This window comes from Oncorhynchus clarkii, chromosome 22 (assembly GCF_045791955.1).
Source record: "Oncorhynchus clarkii lewisi isolate Uvic-CL-2024 chromosome 22, UVic_Ocla_1.0, whole genome shotgun sequence".
Taxonomy (NCBI): Eukaryota; Metazoa; Chordata; class Actinopteri; order Salmoniformes; family Salmonidae; genus Oncorhynchus; species Oncorhynchus clarkii.
This window is the reverse complement of record NC_092168.1, coordinates 50892336-50918084: the sequence shown is the minus strand read 5'-3', so window position 1 is coordinate 50918084 and position 25749 is coordinate 50892336. Positions and strand designations below refer to the sequence as shown.

The 25749-nt window shown below is 46.6% G+C and overlaps 1 protein-coding gene across 2 annotated transcripts in view; it reads left to right on the top strand.

Annotated features, from left to right (window-relative positions):
* LOC139380995 (alsin Rho guanine nucleotide exchange factor ALS2 a) overlaps window positions 1-25749 on the top strand; it is a 107623-nt gene that overhangs the window by 65404 nt on the left and 16470 nt on the right. For both annotated transcript variants that reach the window (XM_071124218.1, XM_071124220.1), the window contains exons 17-28: window positions 7231-7298; window positions 8219-8285; window positions 9626-9798; window positions 10397-10462; window positions 10584-10682; window positions 13439-13603; window positions 15355-15466; window positions 15851-15928; window positions 16548-16684; window positions 17124-17282; window positions 18913-19030; window positions 20278-20435. In XM_071124218.1, the coding sequence (XP_070980319.1) occupies window positions 7231-7298; window positions 8219-8285; window positions 9626-9798; window positions 10397-10462; window positions 10584-10682; window positions 13439-13603; window positions 15355-15466; window positions 15851-15928; window positions 16548-16684; window positions 17124-17282; window positions 18913-19030; window positions 20278-20435 (1400 nt within the window). The remainder of the gene's footprint in view (window positions 1-7230; window positions 7299-8218; window positions 8286-9625; window positions 9799-10396; window positions 10463-10583; window positions 10683-13438; window positions 13604-15354; window positions 15467-15850; window positions 15929-16547; window positions 16685-17123; window positions 17283-18912; window positions 19031-20277; window positions 20436-25749) is intronic.

Below are 25749 nucleotides of genomic sequence, written 5' to 3'. Positions count from 1 at the left end.
TCTGGGTGGAACCAATCACTGACATCACTGTTCTGTCTCCCTTCAGTTCTCATCTCATCATGTCTACTCCCTGGCTACTCTCTGGGTGGTTCCAATCACTGACATCACTGTTTTGTCTCCCTTCAGTTCTCATCTCATCATGTCTACTCCCTGGCTACTCTCTGGGTGGAACCAATCACTGACATCACTGTTCTGTCTCCCTTCAGTTCTCATCTCATCATGTCTACTCCCTGACCACTCTCTGGGTGGAACCAATCACTGACATCACTGTTCTGTCTCCCTTCAGTTCTCATCTCATCATGTCTACTCCCTGGCTACTCTCTGGGTGGAACCAATCACTGACATCACTGTTCTGTCTCCCTTCAGTTCTCATCTCATCATGTCTACTCCCTGGCCACTCTCTGGGTGGAACCAATCACTGACATCACTGTTCTGTCTCCCTTCAGTTCTCATCTCATCATGTCTACTCCCTGGCTACTCTCTGGGTGGAACCAATCACTGACATCACTGTTCTGTCTCCCTTCAATTCTCATCTCATCATGTCTACTCCCTGGCCACTCTCTGGGTGGAACCAATCACTGACATCACTGTTCTGTCTCCCTTCAGTTCTCATCTCATCATGTCTACTCCCTGGCCACTCTCTGGGTGGAACCCATCACTGACATCACTGTTCTGTCTCTCTTCAGTTCTCATCTCATCATGTCTACTCCCTGGCTACTCTCTGGGTGGAACCAATCACTGACATCACTGTTCTCATCTCATCATGTCTACTCCCTGGCCACTCTCTGGGTGGAACCCATCACTGACAGCACTGTTCTGTCTCCCTTCAGTTCTCATCTCATCATGTCTACTCCCTGGCCACTCTTTGGGTGGAACCAATCACTGACATCACTGTTCTGTCTCCCTTCAGTTCTCATCTCATCATGTCTACTCCCTGGCCACTCTCTGGGTGGAACCAATCACTGACATCACTGTTCTCTCTCCCTTCAGTTCTCATCTCATCATGTCTACTCCCTGGCCACTCTCTGGGTGGAACCAATCACTGACATCACTGTTCTGTCTCCCTTCAGTTCTCATCTCATCATGTCTACTCCCTGGCCACTCTCTGGGTGGAACCAATCACTGACATCACTGTTCTGTCTCCCTTCAGTTCTCATCTCATCATGTCTACTCCCTGGCCACTCTCTGGGTGGAACCAATCACTGACATCACTGTTCTGTCTCCCTTCAGTTCTCATCTCATCATGTCTACTCCCTGGCCACTCTCTGGGTGGAACCAATCACTGACATCACTGTTCTGTCTCCCTTCAGTTCTCATCTCATCATGTCTACTCCCTGGCCACTCTCTGGGTGGAACCAATCACTGACATCACTGTTCTGTCTCCCTTCAGTTCTCATCTCATCATGTCTACTCCCTGGCCACTCTCTGGGTGGAACCAATCACTGACATCACTGTTCTGTCTCCCTTCAGTTCTCATCTCATCATGTCTACTCCCTGGCCACTCTCTGGGTGGAACCCATCACTGCCATCACTGTTCTGTCTCTCTTCAGTTCTCATCTCATCATGTCTACTCCCTGGCCACTCTCTGGGTGGAACCCATCACTGACATCACTGTTCTGTCTCCCTTCAGTTCTCATCTCATCATGTCTACTCCCTGGCTACTCTCTGGGTGGAACCAATCACTGACATCACTGTTCTCATCTCATCATGTCTACTCCCTGGCCACTCTCTGGGTGGAACCCATCACTGACATCACTGTTCTGTCTCCCTTCAGTTCTCATCTCATCATGTCTACTCCCTGGCCACTCTCTGGGTGGAACCAATCATTGACATCACTGTTCTGTCTCCCTTCAGTTCTCATCTCATCATGTCTACTCCCTGGCCACTCTCTGGGTGGAACCAATCACTGACATCACTGTTCTCTCTCCCTTCAGTTCTCATCTCATCATGTCTACTCCCTGGCCACTCTCTGGGTGGAACCAATCACTGACATCACTGTTCTGTCTCCCTTCAGTTCTCATCTCATCATGTCTACTCCCTGGCCACTCTCTGGGTGGAACCAATCACTGACATCACTGTTCTGTCTCCCTTCAGTTCTCATCTCATCATGTCTACTCCCTGGCTACTCTCTGGGTGGAACCAATCACTGACATCACTGTTCTGTCTCCCTTCAGTTCTCATCTCATCATGTCTACTCCCTGGCTACTCTCTGGGTGGAACCAATCACTGACATCACTGTTCTGTCTCCCTTCAGTTCTCATCTCATCATGTCTACTCCCTGGCCACTCTCTGGGTGGAACCAATCACTGACATCACTGTTCTGTCTCCCTTCAGTTCTCATCTCATCATGTCTACTCCCTGGCTACTCTCTGGGTGGAACCAATCACTGACATCACTGTTCTCATCTCATCATGTCTACTCCCTAGCCACTCTCTGGGTGGAACCAATAACTGACATCACTGTTCTGTCTCCCTTCAGTTCTCATCTCATCATGTCTACTCCCTGGCCACTCTCTGGGTGGAACCAATCACTGACATCACTGTTCTGTCTCCCTTCAGTTCTCATCTCATCATGTCTACTCCCTGGCCACTCTCTGGGTGGAACCAATCACTGACATCACTGTTCTGTCTCCCTTCAGTTCTCATCTCATCATGTCTACTCCCTGGCCACTCTCTGGGTGGAACCAATCACTGACATCACTGTTCTGTCTCCCTTCAGTTCTCATCTCATCATGTCTACTCCCTGGCTACTCTCTGGGTGGAACCAATCACTGACATCACTGTTCTCATCTCATCATGTCTACTCCCTGGCCACTCTCTGGGTGGAACCCATCACTGACATCACTGTTCTGTCTCCCTTCAGTTCTCATCTCATCATGTCTACTCCCTGGCTACTCTCTGGGTGGAACCAATCACTGACATCACTGTTCTGTCTCCCTTCAGTTCTCATCTCATCATGTCTACTCCCTGGCCACTCTCTGGGTGGAACCAATCACTGACATCACTGTTCTGTCTCCCTTCAGTTCTCATCTCATCATGTCTACTCCCTGGCTACTCTCTGGGTGGAACCAATCACTGACATCACTGTTCTCATCTCATCATGTCTACTCCCTAGCCACTCTCTGGGTGGAACCAATAACTGACATCACTGTTCTGTCTCCCTTCAGTTCTCATCTCATCATGTCTACTCCCTGGCCACTCTCTGGGTGGAACCAATCACTGACATCACTGTTCTGTCTCCCTTCAGTTCTCATCTCATCATGTCTACTCCCTGGCCACTCTCTGGGTGGAACCAATCACTGACATCACTGTTCTGTCTCCCTTCAGTTCTCATCTCATCATGTCTACTCCCTGGCCACTCTCTGGGTGGAACCAATCACTGACATCACTGTTCTGTCTCCCTTCAGTTCTCATCTCATCATGTCTACTCCCTGGCCACTCTCTGGGTGGAACCAATCACTGACATCACTGTTCTGTCTCCCTTCAGTTCTCATCTCATCATGTCTACTCCCTGGCTACTCTCTGGGTGGAACCAATCACTGACATCACTGTTCTCATCTCATCATGTCTACTCCCTGGCCACTCTCTGGGTGGAACCCATCACTGACATCACTGTTCTGTCTCCCTTCAGTTCTCATCTCATCATGTCTACTCCCTGGCTACTCTCTGGGTGGAACCAATCACTGACATCACTGTTCTGTCTCCCTTCAGTTCTCATCTCATCATGTCTACTCCCTGGCCACTCTCTGGGTGGAACCAATCACTGACATCACTGTTCTGTCTCCCTTCAGTTCTCATCTCATCATGTCTACTCCCTGGCCACTCTCTGGGTGGAACCAATCACTGACATCACTGTTCTGTCTCCCTTCAGTTCTCATCTCATCATGTCTACTCCCTGGCTACTCTCTGGGTGGAACCAATCGCTGACATCACTGTTCTGTCTCCCTTCAGTTCTCATCTCATCATGTCTACTCCCTGGCCACTCTCTGGGTGGAACCAATCACTGACATCACTGTTCTGTCTCCCTTCAGTTCTCATCTCATCATGTCTACTCCCTGGCCACTCTCTGGGTGGAACCAATCACTGACATCACTGTTCTGTCTCCCTTCAGTTCTCATTTCATCATGTCTACTCCCTGGCCACTCTCTGGGTGGAACCAATCACTGACATCACTGTTCTGTCTCCCTTCAGTTCTCATTTCATCATGTCTACTCCCTGGCCACTCTCTGGGTGGAACCAATCACTGACATCACTGTTCTGTCTCCCTTCAGTTCTCATCTCATCATGTCTACTCCCTGGCCACTCTCTGGGTGGAACCAATCACTGACATCACTGTTCTGTCTCCCTTCAGTTCTCATCTCATCATGTCTACTCCCTGGCCACTCTCTGGGTGGAACCAATCACTGACATCACTGTTTTGTCTCCCTTCAGTTCTCATCTCATCATGTCTACTCCCTGGCTACTCTCTGGGTGGAACCAATCACTGACATCACTGTTCTGTCTCCCTTCAGTTCTCATCTCATCATGTCTACTCCCTGGCCACTCTCTGGGTGGAACCAATCACTGACATCACTGTTCTGTCTCCCTTCAGTTCTCATCTCATCATGTCTACTCCCTGGCCACTCTCTGGGTGGAACCAATCACTGACATCACTGTTCTGTCTCCCTTCAGTTCTCATCTCATCATGTCTACTCCCTGGCTACTCTCTGGGTGGAACCAATCGCTGACATCACTGTTCTGTCTCCCTTCAGTTCTCATCTCATCATGTCTACTCCCTGGCCACTCTCTGGGTGGAACCAATCACTGACATCACTGTTCTGTCTCCCTTCAGTTCTCATCTCATCATGTCTACTCCCTGGCCACTCTCTGGGTGGAACCAATCACTGACATCACTGTTCTGTCTCCCTTCAGTTCTCATTTCATCATGTCTACTCCCTGGCCACTCTCTGGGTGGAACCAATCACTGACATCACTGTTCTGTCTCCCTTCAGTTCTCATCTCATCATGTCTACTCCCTGGCCACTCTCTGGGTGGAACCAATCACTGACATCACTGTTCTGTCTCCCTTCAGTTCTCATCTCATCATGTATACTCCCTGGCTACTCTCTGGGTGGAACCAATCACTGACATCACTGTTCTGTCTCCCTTCAGTTCTCATCTCATCATGTCTACTCCCTGGCCACTCTCTGGGTGGAACCAATCACTGACATCACTGTTCTGTCTCCCTTCAGTTCTCATCTCATCATGTCTACTCCCTGGCTACTCTCTGGGTGGAACCAATCACTGACATCACTGTTCTCTCTCCCTTCAGTTCTCATCTCATCATGTCTACTCCCTGGCTACTCTCTGGGTGGAACCAATCACTGACATCACTGTTCTGTCTCCCTTCAGTTCTCATCTCATCATGTCTACTCCCTGGCCACTCTCTGGGTGGAACCAATCACTGACATCACTGTTCTGTCTCCCTTCAGTTCTCATCTCATCATGTCTACTCCCTGGCCACTCTCTGGGTGGAACCAATCACTGACATCACTGTTCTGTCTCCCTTCAGTTTTCATCTCATCATGTCTACTCCCTGGCCACTCTCTGGGTGGAACCCATCACTGACATCACTGTTCTCTCTCCCTTCAGTTCTCATCTCATCATGTCTACTCCCTGGCTACTCTCTGGGTGGAACCAATCACTGACATCACTGTTCTGTCTCCCTTCAGTTCTCATCTCATCATGTCTACTCCCTGGCCACTCTCTGGGTGGAACCCATCACTGACATCACTGTTCTGTCTCCCTTCAGTTCTCATCTCATCATGTCTACTCCCTGGCCACTCTCTGGGTGGAACCAATCACTGACATCACTGTTCTGTCTCCCTTCAGTTCTCATCTCATCATGTCTACTCCCTGGCCACTCTCTGGGTGGAACCAATCACTGACATCACTGTTCTGTCTCCCTTCAGTTCTCATCTCATCATGTATACTCCCTGGCTACTCTCTGGGTGGAACCAATCACTGACATCACTGTTCTGTCTCCCTTCAGTTCTCATCTCATCATGTCTACTCCCTGGCCACTCTCTGGGTGGAACCCATCACTGACATCACTGTTCTGTCTCCCTTCAGTTCTCATCTCATCATGTCTACTCCCTGGCCACTCTCTGGGTGGAACCAATCACTGACATCACTGTTCTGTCTCCCTTCAGTTCTCATCTCATCATGTCTACTCCCTGGCCACTCTCTGGGTGGAACCAATCACTGACATCACTGTTCTGTCTCCCTTCAGTTCTCATCTCATCATGTCTACTCCCTGGCCACTCTCTGGGTGGAACCAATCACTGACATCACTGTTCTGTCTCCCTTCAGTTCTCATCTCATCATGTCTACTCCCTGGCCACTCTCTGGGTGGAACCCATCACTGACATCACTGTTCTCTCTCCCTTCAGTTCTCATCTCATCATGTCTACTCCCTGGCTACTCTCTGGGTGGAACCCATCACTGACATCACTGTTCTGTCTCCCTTCAGTTCTCATCTCATCATGTCTACTCCCTGGCCACTCTCTGGGTGGAACCAATCACTGACATCACTGTTCTGTCTCCCTTCAGTTCTCATCTCATCATGTCTACTCCCTGGCCACTCTCTGGGTGGAACCAATCACTGACATCACTGTTCTGTCTCCCTTCAGTTCTCATCTCATCATGTCTACTCCCTGGCCACTCTCTGGGTGGAACCCATCACTGACATCACTGTTCTGTCTCCCTTCAGTTCTCATCTCATCATGTCTACTCCCTGGCTACTCTCTGGGTGGAACCAATCACTGACATCACTGTTCTGTCTCCCTTCAGTTCTCATCTCATCATGTCTACTCCCTGGCCACTCTCTGGGTGGAACCAATCACTGACATCACTGTTCTGTCTCCCTTCAGTTCTCATCTCATCATGTCTACTCCCTGGCCACTCTCTGGGTGGAACCCATCACTGACATCACTGTTCTCTCTCCCTTCAGTTCTCATCTCATCATGTCTACTCCCTGGCTACTCTCTGGGTGGAACCCATCACTGACATCACTGTTCTGTCTCCCTTCAGTTCTCATCTCATCATGTCTACTCCCTGGCCACTCTCTGGGTGGAACCAATCACTGACATCACTGTTCTGTCTCCCTTCAGTTCTCATCTCATCATGTCTACTCCCTGGCTACTCTCTGGGTGGAACCAATCACTGACATCACTGTTCTGTCTCCCTTCAGTTCTCATCTCATCATGTCTACTCCCTGGCTACTCTCTGGGTGGAACCAATCACTGCCAGCAGAAACCTGTAAGTTTAGTCTACCTGCTATCCTTCTGTCAACCAATAACTGACTAGCCTGTTCTAGGGAGAGTATGGGGTTGAGGTCTGGTAACACCAGACTAATCAATAACTAATGTAAACTCAGCTAAAAAATTAACGTCCTTTCACTGTCAACTGAGTTTATATTCAGCAAACTTAACATGTGTAAATATTTGTCTGAACATAACAAGATTCAACAACTGAGACATAAACTGAACAAGTTCCACAGACATGTGACTAACAGAAATTTAATGTGAACCTGAACAAAAGGGGGGGGGGGGGGTCAAAATCTAAACTAACAGTCAGTATCTGGTGTGGCCACCAGCTGCATTAAGTACTGCAGTGCATCTCCTCCTCATGGACTGCACCAGATTTGCCGGTTCTTGCTGTGAGATGTTACCCCACTGTTCCACCAAGGCACCTGCAAGTTCCCGGACATTTCTGGCGGGAATGGCCCTAGCCCTCACCCTCCGATCCAACAGGTCCCAGACGTGCTCAATGGGATTGAGATCCAGGCTCGTCACTGGCCGTGGCAGAACACTGACATTCCTGACATGCAAGAAATCACGCACAGAACGAGCAGTATGGCTGGTGGCATTGTCATGCTGGAGGGTCATGTCAGGATGAGCCTGCAGGAAGGGTACCACATGAGGGAGGAGGATGTCTTCCCTGTAACGCACAGCGTTGAGATTGCCTGCAATGACAACAGGCTCAGTCCGATGATGCTGTGACACAGCGCCCCAGACCATGACGGACCCTCCACCTCCAAATCGATCCCGCTCCAGAGTACAGGCCTCGGTGAAATGCTCATTCCTTTGACGATAAACGCGAATCCGACCAACACCCCTAGAAAGCTTGTTTTTAAATCTCCTACTGTTCTATTTAATGTTGTCTTCTTCTGCCCCCAGGTATGGAATTAAGGTGACAACTCCAGAGGAGAGCTTCACTCTGATAGCATCCTCAGCTCAGGAGAAGGTACAGCTCTCAGTCTAGTGTCTGGTTGACACACCTCATAATCCCAACTCTGATAGCATCCTCTCCTCAGGAGAAGGTACAGCTCTCAGTCTAGTGTCTGGTTGACACACCTCATAATCCCAACTCTGATAGCATCCTCTCCTCAGGAGAAGGTACAGCTCTCAGTGTAGTGTCTGGTTGACACACCTCATAATCCCAACTCTGATAGCATCCTCTCCTCAGGAGAAGGTACAGCTCTCAGTCTAGTGTCTGGTTGACACACCTCATAATCCCAACTCTGATAGCATCCTCTCCTCAGGAGAAGGTACAGCTCTCAGTCTAGTGTCTGGTTGACACACCTCATAATCCCAACTCTGATAGCATCCTCTCCTCAGGAGAAGGTACAGCTCTCAGTCTAGTGTCTGGTTGACACACCTCATAATCCCAACTCTGATAGCATCCTCTCCTCAGGAGAAGGTACAGCTCTCAGTCTAGTGTCTGGTTGACACACCTCATACACCCAACTCTGATAGCATCCTCTCCTCAGGAGAAGGTACAGCTCTCAGTGTAGTGTCTGGTTGACACACCTCATAATCCCAACTCTGATAGCATCCTCTCCTCAGGAGAAGGTACAGCTCTCAGTGTAGTGTCTGGTTGACACACCTCATAATCCCAACTCTGATAGCATCCTCTCCTCAGGAGAAGGTACAGCTCTGTCTGGTTGACACACCTCATAATCCCAACTCTGATAGCATCCTCAGCTCAGGAGAAGGTACAGCTCTCAGTGTAGTGTCTTGTTGACACACCTCATAATCCCAACTCTGATAGCATCCTCTCCTCAGGAGAAGGTACAGCTCTCAGTGTAGTGTCTGGTTGACACACCTCATAATCCCAACTCTGATAGCATCCTCTCCTCAGGAGAAGGTACAGCTCTCAGTCTAGTGTCTGGTTGACACACCTCATAATCCCAACTCTGAAAGCATCCTCTCCTCAGGAGAAGGTACAGCTCTCAGTCTAGTGTCTGGTTGACACACCTCATAATCCCAACTCTGATAGCATCCTCTCCTCAGGAGAAGGTACAGCTCTCAGTGTAGTGTCTGGTTGACACACCTCGTAATCCTAACTCTGATAGCATCCTCTCCTCAGGAGAAGGTACAGCTCTCAGTCTAGTGTCTGGTTGACACACCTCATAATCCCAACTCTGATAGCATCCTCACCTCAGGAGAAGGTACAGCTCTCAGTCTAGTTGACACACCTCATAATCCCAACTCTCCCAGGATATCCACATCAGACTAACCACAGCTGTCTTTGACTCTTAAGGTTGATGTGTTATCCCACTGTTTCCCACTGTTTCCCTCTAGGCTAAGTGGCTGAGGGCTATCAACCAGGCCGTGGAGGCGGTGTTGACCGGAGAGGGGAGCGGTCCTGGGGTCCCCGCTGTCTCTCGTACCGCCTCCTACATCTTCTACAAAGACCTACGTCTGAAGGATGCCTCCTACTCAGGCCGCTGGCTGTCTGGCAAACCCCACGGCAAGTGAGTCTAAAGAAGGGACGGGTTTACAGAAAACTTTACAGATAACTTTACAGAGAACTTTACAGATAACTTTACAGAGCACTTTACAGAGAACTTTACAGAACACTTTACAGAACACTTTACAGAACACTTTACAGAACACTTTACAGAACACTTTACAGAGAACTTTACAGAACACTTTACAGAACACTTTACAGAGAACTTTACAGAACACTTTACAGAACACTTTACAGAACACTTTACATAGAACTTTACAGAACACTTTACAGAACACTTTACAGAACACTTTACAGAGAACTTTACAGAACACTTTACAGAACACTTTACAGAGAACTTTACAGAGAACTTTACAGAGTACTTTACAGAACACTTTACAGAACACTTTACAGAGAACTTTACAGATAACTTTACAGAACACTTTACAGAAAACAGGGAACTGAAGGTGTTCTAAGACCAGTCGTTTGTATTAGCTAGATTATTTACACTTTCTAGTAGGTCTATCCTTAACATACAATTCTGCACTATTGTATAATAAGGCCAAAGTACACTTTTTTTGTTTTGTTTGTGCTGACAGATTGTCTTCTTCTTTTTGGAACAGAGGGATCATGAAATGGCCAGATGGAAGAAAGTTCACGGGGACCTTTAAACAAGGACTGGAGGACGGGTCAGTGTTAGCCCGATTAATGCAGAGTTCAGAGTTCACAGTGGTTAAACCAGGCAGTGTGAGAGGCATGGTCAACATGCAGATGTTGTAACCACTGTGTTTTTGTCTCTTGTGCCTGTAGCTATGGAGACTGTATAATGCCAAACAAGATCCTCAACAAGAGTGATTGTTACCAGGGCCACTGGAGAGATGGGAAGATGCATGGCTTTGGGACATACAGGTGAGTTACTGTGTTCACCTGTATATACTACAGGGAGTTACTGTGTTCACCTGTATATGCTACAGTAAGGGAGTTACTGTGTTCACCTGTATATACTACAGGGAGTTACTGTGTTCACCTGTATATACTACAGGGAGTTACTGTGTTCACCTGTATATACTACAGGGAGTTACTGTGTTCACCTGTATATACTACAGGGAGTTACTGTGTTTACCTGTATATACTACAGGGAGTTACTGTGTTCACCTGTATATACTACAGGTGAGTTACTGTGTTCACCTGTATATACTACAGGGAGTTACTGTGTTCACCTGTATATACTACAGGGAGTTACTGTGTTCACCTGTATATACTACAGGGAGTTACTGTGTTCACCTGTATATACTACAGTAAGGGAGTTACTGTGTTCACCTGTATATACTACAGTAAGGGAGTTACTGTGTTCACCTGTATATACTACAGTAAGGGAGTTACTGTGTTCACCTGTATATACTACAGGGAGTTACTGTGTTCACCTGTATATACTACAGGGAGTTACTGTGTTCACCTGTATATACTACAGGGAGTTACTGTGTTCACCTGTATATACTACAGTAAGGGAGTTACTGTGTTCACCTGTATATACTACAGGGAGTTACTGTGTTCACCTGTATATACTACAGTAAGGGAGTTACTGTGTTCACCTGTATATACTACAGGGAGTTACTGTGTTCACCTGTATATACTACAGGGAGTTACTGTGTTCACCTGTATATACTACAGGGAGTTACTGTGTTTACCTGTATATACTACAGTAAGGGAGTTACTGTGTTCACCTGTATATACTACAGTAAGGGAGTTACTGTGTTCACCTGTATATACTACAGGGAGTTACTGTGTTCACCTGTATATACTACAGTAAGGGAGTTACTGTGTTTACCTGTATATACTACAGTAAGGGAGTTACTGTGTTCACCTGTATATACTACAGTAAGGGAGTTACTGTGTTCACCTGTATATACTACAGTAAGGGAGTTACTGTGTTCACCTGTATATACTACAGTAAGGGAGTTACTGTGTTCACCTGTATATACTACAGTAAGGGAGTTACTGTGTTCACCTGTATATACCACAGTAAGGGAGTTACTGTGTTCACCTGTATATACTACAGTAAGGGAGTTACTGTGTTCACCTGTATATACTACAGTAAGGGAGTTACTGTGTTCACCTGTATATACTACAGTAAGGGAGTTACTGTGTTCACCTGTATATACTACAGTAAGGGAGTTACTGTGTTCACCTGTATATACTACAGTAAGGGAGTTACTGTGTTCACCTGTATATACTACAGTAAGGGAGTTACTGTGTTCACCTGTATATACTACAGTAAGGGAGTTACTGTGTTCACCTGTATATACCACAGTAAGGGAGTTACTGTGTTCACCTGTATATACTACAGTAAGGGAGTTACTGTGTTCACCTGTATATACTACAGTAAGGGAGTTACTGTGTTCACCTGTATATACTACAGTAAGGGAGTTACTGTGTTCACCTGTATATACTACAGTAAGGGAGTTACTGTGTTCACCTGTATATACTACAGTAAGGGAGTTACTGTGTTCACCTGTATATACTACAGGGAGTTACTGTGTTCACCTGTATATACTACAGGGAATTACTGTGTTCACCTGTATATGCTACAGTAAGGGAGTTACTGTGTTCAGGTCAGGTGGATGATTGTAGTTCTCTCCAGGTATGTTACAGGTGAATGATTGTAGTTCTCTCCAGGTATGATTGTAGTTATCTCCAGGTATGTTACAGGTTAATGATTGTAGTTATCTCCAGGTATGTTACAGGTGAATGATTGTAGTTCTCTGCAGGTATACTACAGGTCAGGTGAATGATTGTAGTTATCTCCAGGTATGTTACAGGTGAATGATTGTAGTTCTCTCCAGGTATGTTACAGGTGAATGATTGTAGTTCTCTCCAGGTATGATTGTAGTTCTCTCCAGGTATGTTACAGGTGAATGATTGTAGTTCTCTCCAGGTATGCTACAGGTGTATGATTGTAGTTCTCTCCAGGTATGCTACAGGTCAGGTGTATGATTGTAGCTCTCTCCACGTATGATTGTAGTTCTCTCCAGGTATGCTACAGGTCAGGTGTATGATTGTAGTTCTCTCCAGGTATGCTACAGGTCAGGTGTATGATTGTAGTTCTCTCCAGGTATGCTACAGGTCAGGTGTATGATTGTAGTTCTCTCCAGGTATGCTACAGGTCAGGTGTATGATTGTAGTTCTCTCCAGGTATGCTACAGGTCAGGTGTATGATTGTAGTTCTCTCCAGGTATGCTACAGGTCAGGTGTATGATTGTAGTTCTCTCCAGGTATGCTACAGGTCAGGTGTATGATTGTAGTTCTCTCCACGTATGATTGTAGTTCTCTCCAGGTATGCTACAGGTGAATGATTGTAGTTCTCTCCAGGTATGCTACAGGTCAGGTGTATGATTGTAGTTCTCTCCAGGTATGATTGTAGTTCTCTCCAGGTATGATACAGGTCAGGTGTATGATTGTAGTTCTCTCCACGTATGATTGTAGTTCTCTCCAGGTATGCTACAGGTGAATGATTGTAGTTCTCTCCAGGTATGCTACAGGTGAATGATTGTAGTTCTCTCCAGGTATGCTACAGGTCAGGTGTATGATTGTAGCTCTCTCCACGTATGATTGTAGTTCTCTCCAGGTATGCTACAGGTCAGGTGTATGATTGTAGTTCTCTCCAGGTATGCTACAGGTCAGGTGTATGAGGGATCCTTCCATGAGAACATCCGTCAGGGCCATGGGATGCTGAGCTCTGGGAAGCTGCTTGGCTCTTCTTCCAGTGTGTTCGTTGGCCAGTGGCTTCAAGACAAGAAGATGGGATATGGAGTGTTTGATGACATCACTAGGTATAGTACAGCGCTTGATTGACTTGATTTGTCATCGAAAACGTACATCTGTGGTTTCTTAGCCTGGTCTCAGATCTGTGGTTGAATAGACTGGTCTCAGGTCTGTGATTGAATAGCCTGGTCTCAGATCTGTGATTGAATAGCCTGGTCTCAGGTCTGTGGTTGAATAGCCTGGTCTGTGGTTGATGAAAACGTTAATCTGTGGTTTCTTAGCCTGGTCTCAGATCTGTTGATACAAACGTACAGCTGTAGTTGAAAAATTCTCAGTTCTGTGGTTGAATAGACTGGTCTCAGATCTGTGGTTAAATAGCCTGGTCTCAGATCTGTGGTTGAATAGCCTGGTCTCAGATCTGTGGTTGAATAGCCTGGTCTCAGATCTGTGGTTGAATAGCCTGGTCTCAGGTCTGTGGTTGAATAGCCTGGTCTCGGATCTGTGGTTGAATAGCCTGGTCTCGGATCTGTGGTTGAATAGCCTGGTCTCGGATCTGTGGTTGAATAGCCTGGTCTCAGATCTGTGGTTGAATAGCCTGGTCTCAGATCTGTGGTCGAATAGCCTGGTCTCAGATCTGTGGTCGAAAAGCCTGGTCTCAGATCTGTGGTTGAATAGCCTGGTCTCAGGTCTGTGGTTGAATAGCCTGGTCTCGGATCTGTGGTTGAATAGCCTGGTCTCGGATCTGTGGTTGAATAGCCTGGTCTCGGATCTGTGGTTGAATAGCCTGGTCTCAGATCTGTGGTTGAATAGCCTGGTCTCAGATCTGTGGTCGAATAGCCTGGTCTCAGATCTGTGGTCGAAAAGCCTGGTCTCAGATCTGTGGTTGAATAGCCTGGTCTCAGGTCTGTGGTTGAATAGCCTGGTCTCAGGTCTGTGGTTGAATAGCCTGGTCTCAGATCTGTGGTTGAATAGCCTGGTCTCAGATCTGTGGTCGAATAGCCTGGTCTCAGATCTGTGGTTGAATAGCCTGGTCTCAGGTCTGTGGTTGAATAGCCTGGTCTCAGGTCTGTGGTTGAATAGCCTGGTCTCAGGTCTGTGGTTGAATAGCCTGGTCTCAGGTCTGTGGTTGAATAGCCTGGTCTCAGATCTGTGGTTGAATAGCCTGGTCTCAGATCTGTGGTTGAATAGCCTGGTCTCAGGTCTGTGGTTGAATAGCCTGGTCTCAGGTCTGTGGTTGAATAGCCTGGTCTCAGGTCTGTGGTTGAATAGCCTGGTCTCAGGTCTGTGGTTGAATAGCCTGGTCTCAGATCTGTGGTTGAATAGCCTGGTCTCAGATCTGTGGTTGAATAGCCTGGTCTCAGATCTGTGGTTGAATAGCCTGGTCTCAGATCTGTGGTTGAATAGCCTGGTCTCAGGTCTGTGGTTGAATAGCCTGGTCTCAGGTCTGTGGTTGAATAGCCTGGTCTCAGATCTGTGGTTGAATAGCCTGGTCTCAGGTCTGTGGTTGAATAGCCTGGTCTCAGGTCTGTGGTTGAATAGCCTGGTCTCAGATCTGTGGTTGAATAGCCTGGTCTCAGATCTGTGGTTGAATAGCCTGGTCTCAGGTCTGTGGTCGAATAGCCTGGTCTCAGATCTGTGGTCGAATAGCCTGGTCTCAGGTCTGTGGTTGAATAGCCTGGTCTCAGGTCTGTGGTTGAATAGCCTGGTCTCAGGTCTGTGGTTGAATAGCCTGGTCTCAGGTCTGTGGTTGAATAGCCTGGTCTCAGGTCTGTGGTTGCTTCTCTGCTTTGCTCCAGTCTATGTGCCTGTCTTGTTTCAGAGGAGAGAAGTACATGGGCCTGTGGACTGATGACCAGCGACAGGGCAGTGGTGTGGTAGTCACTCAGTTTGGTCTTTACTATGAAGGGACCTTCAGCAACAACAAGATGGTGGTGAGTCATTAAATCTTTTAGGCTGTAGATCAGCTTTAATATTGCAAATAGATTGTGATTTCTATCAATGTAATTATCTGCATTATTTCCAATCCCTCATATATATTTGGGGGGTTAAATATATATAAATATACTGTATATATATGTAAATATATGTTCCTTTATTATTGTCCCTTAACCCTACCATCCCTCTCCTAATTGGAGTAAACTAATAAACAACAACACTTGGGCTTCTACTTCCTGTTTATACATACTATATACATTTTACTGTCACAACCTAGTTTACCAGAGTTATATGTTAGTTTTTAATCCCATTCTTCAGCTACCCTCAACCCTTCCTATCTAACTTGATCTCAATGTTGAATGTAATATTTTCTCTGTTAGGGTACTGGTCTGCTAGTATCTGATGATGACACAGCCTTTGAGGGAGAGTTCTCAGAAGACTGGACCCCTAATGGCAAGGTAAGGTATAGATAGAGAGGGATGCGGGGCAGCAGGGAAGCCTAGTGGTTAGAGTGTTGGTCCAGTAACCGAAAGGTTGGTGGCTCGAATCCCTGAGCTGACAAGGTAAAACATCTGTCATTCTGCCCCCTGAACAAGGCAGTTAACCCACTGTTCCTAGACCAGTTAACCCACTGTTCCTAGACCAGTTAACCCACTGTTCCTAGACCAGTTAACCCACTGTTCCTAGACCAGTTAACCCACTGTTCCTAGGCCAGTTAACCCACTGTTCCTAGGCCAGTTAACCCACTGTTTCTAGGCCAGTTAACCCACTTTTTCTAGGCCAGTTAACCCACTGTTCCTAGGCCAGTTAACCCACTGTTCCTAGGCCAGTTAACCCACTGTTCCTAGGCCAGTTAACCCACTGTTCCTATACCAGTTAACCCACTGTTCCTAGACCAGTTAACCCACAATTCCCAGGCCATCATAGAAAATAAGAATTTGTTCTTAACTGACTAGCCTCGTTAAATAACTTTTCGAGCAGCTGACCAATTACGTGAGACGGTAGTCGTCAGAATTGACGCCCTCTGTCAGAAGACACTGCATTAAACACTCATCTTGTGTTGCCGTCTGTCCACAGGGTTACCTGTCCATGTCCAATGGAGACTCCATAGAGGGTCTGTTTAGTGGAGAGTGGACCTCGGGGCTGAAGATCACGGGAACCTACATGAAGCCTAACCTCTATGAACCTGACAAGAAGCAATCAACCAGGGTGCTGTAAGGATGGTCTTCTTTATACTCTAGAAATCTAATATCATTTGGTGTAAAGTGTGAGCTTTCATCTCTTCCTGCGCGTCTCTCTCTCTGACTGTCTGTCTGTGGCTCTCTGCCTGTCTGTCTGTGGCTCTCTGCCTGTCTGTCTGTGGCTCTCTGCCTGTCTGTCTGTGGCTCTCTGCCTGTCTGTCTGTGTCTCTCTGCCTGTCTGTCTGTGTCTCTCTGCCTGTCTGTCTGTCTGTGTCTCTCTGCCTGTCTGTCTGTCTGTGTCTCTCTGCCTGTCTGTCTGTCTGTCTGTCTGTGTCTCTCTGCCTGTCTGTCTGTGTTTCTCTACAGTGAGGCTGTCTGTGTTTTCTCTACAGTGAGGCTGTCTGTGTTTTCTCTACAGTGAGGTGGGCTGTCTGTGTTTCTCTACAGTGAGGCTGTCTGTGTTTCTCTACAGTGAGTTGGGCCGTCTAGCCGTATCCCCAGAGCAGAAGTGGAAGGCAGTGTTCTCAGAGTGTTGGAGCAGGCTGGGCTGTGAGGCCCCGGGACAGCCTGAGGAGAGAACGAGGGCCTGGGAAAACATCGCTGTTACACTCACCACAGGACGCAGAGACAGGTACACACACACACACACACACACACACACACACACTAATCTATGGAGTTCACATGACTGGGCAGGGGCTCAGCCAGAGGTGGGCCTGGGAGGGCATGGGCCCACCCACTGGGGAGCCAGGCCCAGCCAATCAGAATGAGTTTTTCCCCCCAAAAAGGCTTTATTACAGACAGAAATACTCCTCAGTTTCATCAGCTGTCCGGGTGGCTGGTCTGAGACCAGCTGGTCGGTCTGGGATCAGACGATCCCACAGGTGAAGAAGCCGGATGTGGAGGTCCTGGGCTGGCGTGGCTACATGTGGTCTGTGGGGCTGACGTGGTTACACCTGGTCTGTGGTTGTGAGGCCGGTTGGACGTACTGACAAATTATCTAAAATGACGTTGGAGGCGGCTTATGGTAGAGAAATGAACATTACATTCTCCGCCCAACAGCTCTGGTGGACATTCCTGCAGTCAAGCATGCCAATTGCACACAACCTCAAAACTTGACACATCTGTGTTGTGTTATATACACTTTACATGTGGCTATTTATATTTTTTGTTCATTATACTTTCATAGAATGTTTTAACGGGTACCAATCAGACGAGTCTTTGTAAGTCCTGTTGGGATCCTAAAGCAAAACAACCAACATGAACGTGTTCGTGAGAGTCTCACCTTTCCACAGAGGGGTCATATTAATGACCTGTCTAACCCCGGGGTAATGACCTGTCTAACCCCGGGGTGATGACCTGTCTAACCCCGGGGTGATGACCTGTCTAACCCCGGGGTAAGGCCCTGTCTAACCCCGGGGTAAGGCCCTGTCTAACCCCGGGGTAATGACCTGTCTAACCCCGGGGTAATGACCTGTCTAACCCCGGGGTAAGGACCTGTCTAACCCCGGGGTAAGGACCTGTCTAACCTCGGGGTAAGGACCTGTCTAACCCCGGGGTAAGGACCTGTCTAACCCCGGGGTAATGACCTGTCTAACCCCGGGGTATTGACCTGTCTAACCCCGGGGTGAGGACCTGTCTATCCCCGGGGTAATGACCTGTCTAACCCCGGGGTGAGGACCCTTCTAACCCCGGGGTGAGGACCCGTCTAACCCCGGGGTGAGGACCCGTCTAACCCCGGGGTGAGGACCCGTCTAACCCCGGGGTGAGGACCCTTCTAACCCCGGGGTGAGGACCCTTCTAACCCCGGGGTGAGGACCCGTCTAACCCCGGGGTGAGGACCCGTCTAACCCCGGGGTGAGGACCCGTCTAACCCCGGGGTGAGGACCCGTCTAACCCCGGGGTGAGGACCTGTCTAATAGTTTGTAGGCCAAACTGTCTCCTGGTCTGATAAACACCTCTCTAGTTCTGTCACCTTTCACCTCAGATGGGATGTCTCCTGGTCTGACAAACACCTCTCTAGTTCTGTCACCTTTCACCTCAGATGGGATGTCTCCTGGTCTGACAAACACCTCTCTAACTCGGTCACCTTTCACCTCAAATGTGAAAGTGCGACATCTGCGGATGCGGTGAACTGAGACCACCCAGACCATGCAAAAAAATATGTCTCTTGCTTTATGGGGATTTTTAATTTACACACCTGAACAAACACTCACGGTGACTGGTTTCTATAGTGATGGGTGTATGATGTCTGTCTCCAGTCCAGAGCTGCTGAGCAGGTCTCAGAGTCGAGTCCTGGAGAAGCTGGAGGTGATTCCTCAACACACAGGTCCAGTTACTGCTGGGGGGTATGACGGCATCCGACGATACCTCACCAAGGTGAATAACACACATTTTAACACACCGTACTGTAGGTCAACAGGGTAGCAGACTGATATGGTCAACAGCTGTCAAGGGTAGCAGACTGATATGGTCAACAGCTGTCAAGGGTAGCAGACTGATATGGTCAACAGCTGTCAAGGGTAGCAGACTGATATGGTCAACAGCTGTCAAGGGTAGCAGACTGATATGGTCAACAGCTGTCAAGGGTAGCAGACTGATGGGGTCAACAATTGTCAAGGGTAGCAGACTGATATGGTCAACAACTGTCAAGGGTAGCAGACTGATAGCAGACTGATAGGGTCAACAACTGTCAAGGGTAGCAGACTGATATGGTCAACAGCTGTCAAGGGTAGCAGACTGATTTGGTCAACAGCTGTCAAGGGTAGCAGACTGATATGGTCAACAGCTGTCAAGGGTAGCAGACTGATGGGGTCAACAATTGTCAAGGGTAGCAGACTGATATGGTCAACAAGTGTCAAGGGTAGCAGACTGATATGATCAACAGCTGTCAAGGGTAGCAGACTGATAAGGTCAACAACTGTCAAGGGTAGCAGACTGATAGGGTCAACAGCTGTCAAGGGTAGCAGACTGATATGGTCAACAGCTGTCAAGGGTAGCAGACTGATATGGTCAACAGCTGTCAAGGGTAGCAGACTGATATGGTCAACAACTGTCAAGGGTAGCAGACTGATATGGTCAACAACTGTCAAGGGTAGCATATTGATATGGTCAACAACTGTCAAGGGTAGCAGACTGATAGGGTCAACAGCTGTCAAGGGTAGCAGACTGATATGGTCAACAACTGCCAAGGGTAGCAGACTGATAGGGTCAACAACTGTCAAGGGTAGCAGACTGATATGGTCAACAACTATCAAGGGTAGCAGACTGATAGGGTCAACAACTGTCAAGGGTAGCAGACTGATAAGGTCAACAGCTGTCAAGGGTAGCAGACTGATAGGGTCAACAGCTGTCAAGGGTAGCAGACTGATAGGGTCAACAACTATCAATGGTAGCAGACTGATAAGGTCAACAGCTGTCAAGGGTAGCAGACTGATAGCAGACTGATATTCCCAGTATACCTAGTTGTGTTTCGACATGGTACGCTAACAGATTGGGGCTGTTGCGTAAGACTTTGTGCTTGCTAGATGATTTGTCTGTAGATGATTCTTCTTCTTCCCCTCATTGCACCTCTCTTCTACATCATCATCCTCCTCCTCCCCTCGCCCTCCCCTGTCCTTCTCCAGGCCTGCGAAACCCCCCTCCACCCTTTGGGGGGGTTACTGGAGACCCTAGTGACTGTGTACAGGATTACCTATATAGGGGTAGGATCTAACAGAAGGTTGCTACAACAGGCTGTGGAAGAGATCAGGTCCTACCTCATACGGATCTTCCAGCTGGTCAGGTACAGTACACTAGATGTTGTACCACTGTCTAAACTGATGCCCCAGTATAGAGAGATGCTACAGGTACAGTACACTAGATGTAGAGATACTACAGGTACAGTACACTAGATGTAGAGATACTACAGGTACAGTACACTCGATGTAGAGATACTACAGGTACAGGTACAGTACACTAGATGTAAAGATACTACAGGTACAGTACACTAGATGTAGAGATGCTACAGGTACAGGTACAGAACACTAGATGTAGAGATACTACAGGTACAGTACACTAGATGTAGAGATACTACAGGCACAGGTACAGTACACTAGATGTAAAGATACTACAGGTACAGGACACTAGATGTAGAGATACTACAGGTACAGTACAGTACACTAGATGTAGAGATGGTACAGGTACAGTACACTAGATGTAGAGATACTACAGGTACAGGTACAGTACACTAGATGTAGAGATGCTACAGGTACAGGACACTAGATGTAGATACTACAGGTACAGGACACTAGATGTAGAGATACTACAGGTACAGTACACTAGATGTAGATACTACAGGTACAGGACACTAGATGTAGAGATACTACAGGTACAGTACACTAGATGTAGAGATGCTACAGGTACAGGACACTCGATGTAGAGATGCTACAGGTACAGGACACTCGATGTAGAGATGCTACAGGTACAGTACACTAGATGTAGAGATACTACAGGTACAGGTACAGTACACTAGATGTAAAGATACTACAGGTACAGTACACTAGATGTAGAGATGCTACAGGTACATGTACAGTACACTAGATGTAGAGATACTACAGGTACAGTACACTAGATGTAGATACTACAGGTACAGGACACTAGATGTAGAGATACTACAGGTACAGTACACTAGATGTAGAGATGCTACAGGTACAGGACACTCGATGTAGAGATGCTACAGGTACAGTACACTAGATGTAGAGATACTACAGGTACAGGTACAGTACACTAGATGTAAAGATACTACAGGTACAGTACACTAGATGTAGAGATGCTACAGGTACATGTACAGTACACTAGATGTAGAGATACTACAGGTACAGGTACAGTACACTAGATGTAGAGATGCTACAAGTACAGGACACTAGATGTAGAGATACTACAGGTACAGGTACAGTACACTAGATGTAGAGATGCTACAGGTACAGGTACAGGACACTAGATGTAGAGATGCTACAGGTACAGGTACAGGACACTAGATGTAGAGATGCTACAGGTACAGGACACTAGATGTAGAGATGCTACAGGTACAGGACACTAGATGTAGAGATGCTACAGGTACAGGACACTAGATGTAGAGATGCTACAGGTACAGGTACAGTACACTAGATGTAGAGATACTACAGGTACAGTACACTAGATGTAGAGATGCTACAGGTACAGTACACTAGATGTAGAGATGCTACAGGTACAGTACACTAGATGTAGAGATGCTACAGGTGCAGTACACTAGATGTAGAGATGCTACAGGTACAGTACACTAGATGTAGAGATGCTACAGGTACAGTACACTAGATGTAGAGATGCTACAGGTACAGTACACTAGATGTAGATATACTATAGGTACAGGTACAGTACACTAGATGTAGAGATGCTACAGGTACAGTACACTAGATGTAGAGATGCTACAGGTACAGGTACAGTACACTAGATGTAGAGATACTACAGGTACAGTACACTAGATGTAGAGATGCTACAGGTACAGTACACTAGATGTAGAGATGCTACAGGTACAGGTACAGTACACTAGATGTAGAGATGCTACAGGTACAGTACACTAGACGTAGAGATGCTACGGGTACAGTACACTAGATGTAGAGATGCTACAGGTACAGGTACAGTACACTAGATGTAGAGATACTACAGGTACAGTACACTAGATGTAGAGATGCTACAGGTACAGTACACTATATGTAGAGATGCTACAGGTACAGGTACAGTACACTAGATGTAGAGATACTACAGGTACAGGACACTAGATGTAGATACTACAGGTACAGGACACTAGATGTAGAGATACTACAGGTACAGTACAGTACACTAGATGTAGAGATGGTACAGGTACAGTACACTAGATGTAGAGATGCTACAGGTACAGTACACTAGATGTAGAGATGCTACAGGTACAGGTACAGTACACTAGATGTAGAGATGCTACAGGTACAGGACACTAGATGTAGAGATGCTACAGGTACAGGACACTAGATGTAGAGATGCTACAGGTATAGTACACTAGATGTAGAGATACTACAGGTACAGGTACAGTACACTAGATGTAGAGATACTACAGGTACAGTACACTAGATGTAGAGATGCTACAGGTACAGGTACAGTACACTAGATGTAGAGATGCTACAGGTACAGTACACTAGATGTAGAGATACTACAGGTACAGTACACTAGATGTAGAGATGGTACAGGTACAGTACACTAGATGTAGAGATACTACAGGTACAGTACACTAGATGTAGAGATACTACAGGTACAGGTACAGTACACTAGATGTTGAGATACTACAGGTACAGTACACTAGATGTAGAGATACTACAGGTACAGTACACTAGATGTAGAGATACTACAGGTACAGTACACTAGATGTAGAGATACTACAGGTACAGTACACTAGATGTAGAGATACTACAGGTACAGTACACTAGATGTAGAGATACTACAGGTACAGGTACAGTACACTAGATGTAGAGATGCTACAGGTACAGGTACAGTACACTAGATGTAGAGATGCTACAGGTACAGGTACAGTACACTAGATGTAGAGATGCTACAGGTACAGTACACTAGATGTAGAGATGCTACAGGTACAGTACACTAGATGTAGAAATACTACAGGTACAGGTACAGTACACTAGATGTAGAGATGCTACAGGTACAGGACACTAGATGTAGAGATGCTACAGGTACAGGACACTAGATGTAGAGATGCTACAGGTATAGTACACTAGATGTAGAGATGCTACAGGTACAGGTACAGTACACTAGATGTAGAGATACTACAGGTACAGTACACTAGATGTAGAGATGCTACAGGTACAGGTACAGTACACTAGATGTAGAGATGCTACAGGTACAGTACACTAGATGTAGAGATGCTACAGGTACAGTACACTAGATGTAGATATACTACAGGTACAGTACACTAGATGTAGAGATGCTACAGGTACAGGTACACTAGATGTAGAGATGCTACAGGTACAGTACACTAGATTTAGATATACTACAGGTACAGTACACTAGATGTAGAGATGGTACAGGTACAGTACACTAGATGTAGAGATGCTACAGGTACAGGTACAGTACACTAGATGTAGAGATGCTACAGGTACAGGTACAGTACACTAGATGTAGAGATGCTACAGGTACAGTACACTAGATGTAGAGATGCTACAGGTACAGTACACTAGATGTAGAAATACTACAGGTACAGGTACAGTACACTAGATGTAGAGATTCTACAGGTACAGGTACAGTACACTAGATGTAGAGATGCTACAGGTACAGGACCCTAGATGTAGAGATGCTACAGGTACATAAAGGTAAAATAAAAAATAAAAAACAGGACACTAGATGTAGAGATGCTACAGGTATAGTACACTAGACGTAGAGATTCTACAGGTACAGGTACAGTACACTAGATGTAGAGATACTACAGGTACAGTACACTAGATGTAGAGATGCTACAGGTACAGGTACAGTACACTAGATGTAGAGATGCTACAGGTACAGTACACTAGATGTAGAGATGCTACAGGTACAGTACACTAGATGTAGATATACTACAGGTACAGTACACTAGATGTAGAGATGCTACAGGTACAGTACACTAGATGTAGAGATACTACAGGTACAGTACACTAGATGTAGAGATGGTACAGGTACAGTACACTAGATGTAGATATACTACAGGTACAGTACACTAGATGTAGAGATGGTACAGGTACAGTACACTAGATGTAGAGATACTACAGGTACAGTACACTAGATGTAGAGATACTACAGGTACAGGTACAGTACACTAGATGTAGAGACATGTTCCACAGCACCTGTTGTCTAATTACAGGGATATGTTCCACAACACCTGTTGTCTAATTACAGGGATATGTTCCACAACACCTGTTGTCTAATTACAGGGATATGTTCCACAGCACCTGTTGTCTAATTACAGGGATATGTTCCACAACACCTGTTGTCTAATTACAGGGATATGTTCCACAACACCTGTTGTCTAATTACAGGGATATGTTCCACAACACCTGTTGTCTAATTACAGGGATATGTTCCACAACACCTGTTGTCTAATTACAGGGATATGTTCCACAACACCTGTTGTCTAATTACAGGGATATGTTCCACAACACCTGTTGTCTAATTACAGGGATATGTTCCACAACACCTGTTGTCTAATTACAGGGATATGTTCCACAACACCTGTTTTCTAATTAAAGGGATATGTTCCACAACACCTGTTGTCTAATTACAGGGATATGTTCCACAACACCTGTTGTCTAATTACAGGGATATGTTCCACAACACCTGTTGTCTAATTACAGGGATATGTTCCACAACACCTGTTGTCTAATTACAGGGATATGTTCCACAACACCTGTTGTCTAATTACAGGGATATGTTCCACAACACCTGTTGTCTAATTACAGGGATATGTTCCACAACACCTGTTGTCTAATTACAGGGATATGTTCCACAGCACCTGAGTGACATGTTCTCCCCTCATCCTCTCTGTTGTCCAGGTTTCTGTCTCACCTCATCCTCTCTGTGTTGTCCAGGTTTCTGTCTCCCCTCATCCTCTCTGTTGTCCAGGTTTCTGTCTCACCTCATCCTCTCTGTTGTCCAGGTTTCTGTCTCACCTCATCCTCTCTGTTGTCCAGGTTTCTGTCTCACCTCATCCTCTCTGTGTTGTCCAGGTTTCTGTCTCACCTCATCCTCTCTGTTGTCCAGGTTTCTGTCTCCTCTTATCCTCTCTGTTGTCCAGGTTTCTGTCTCACCTCATCCTCTCTGTTGTCCAGGTTTCTGTCTCACCTCATCCTCTCTGTTGTCCAGGTTTCTGTCTCACCTCATCCTCTCTGTTGTCCAGGTTTCTGTCTCACCTCATCCTCTCTGTTGTCCAGGTTTCTGTCTCACCTCATCCTCTCTGTTGTCCAGGTTTCTGTCTCCCCTCATCCTCTCTGTTGTCCAGGTTTCTGTCTCACCTCATCCTCTCTGTTGTCCAGGTTTCTGTCTCACCTCATCCTCTCTGTTGTCCAGGT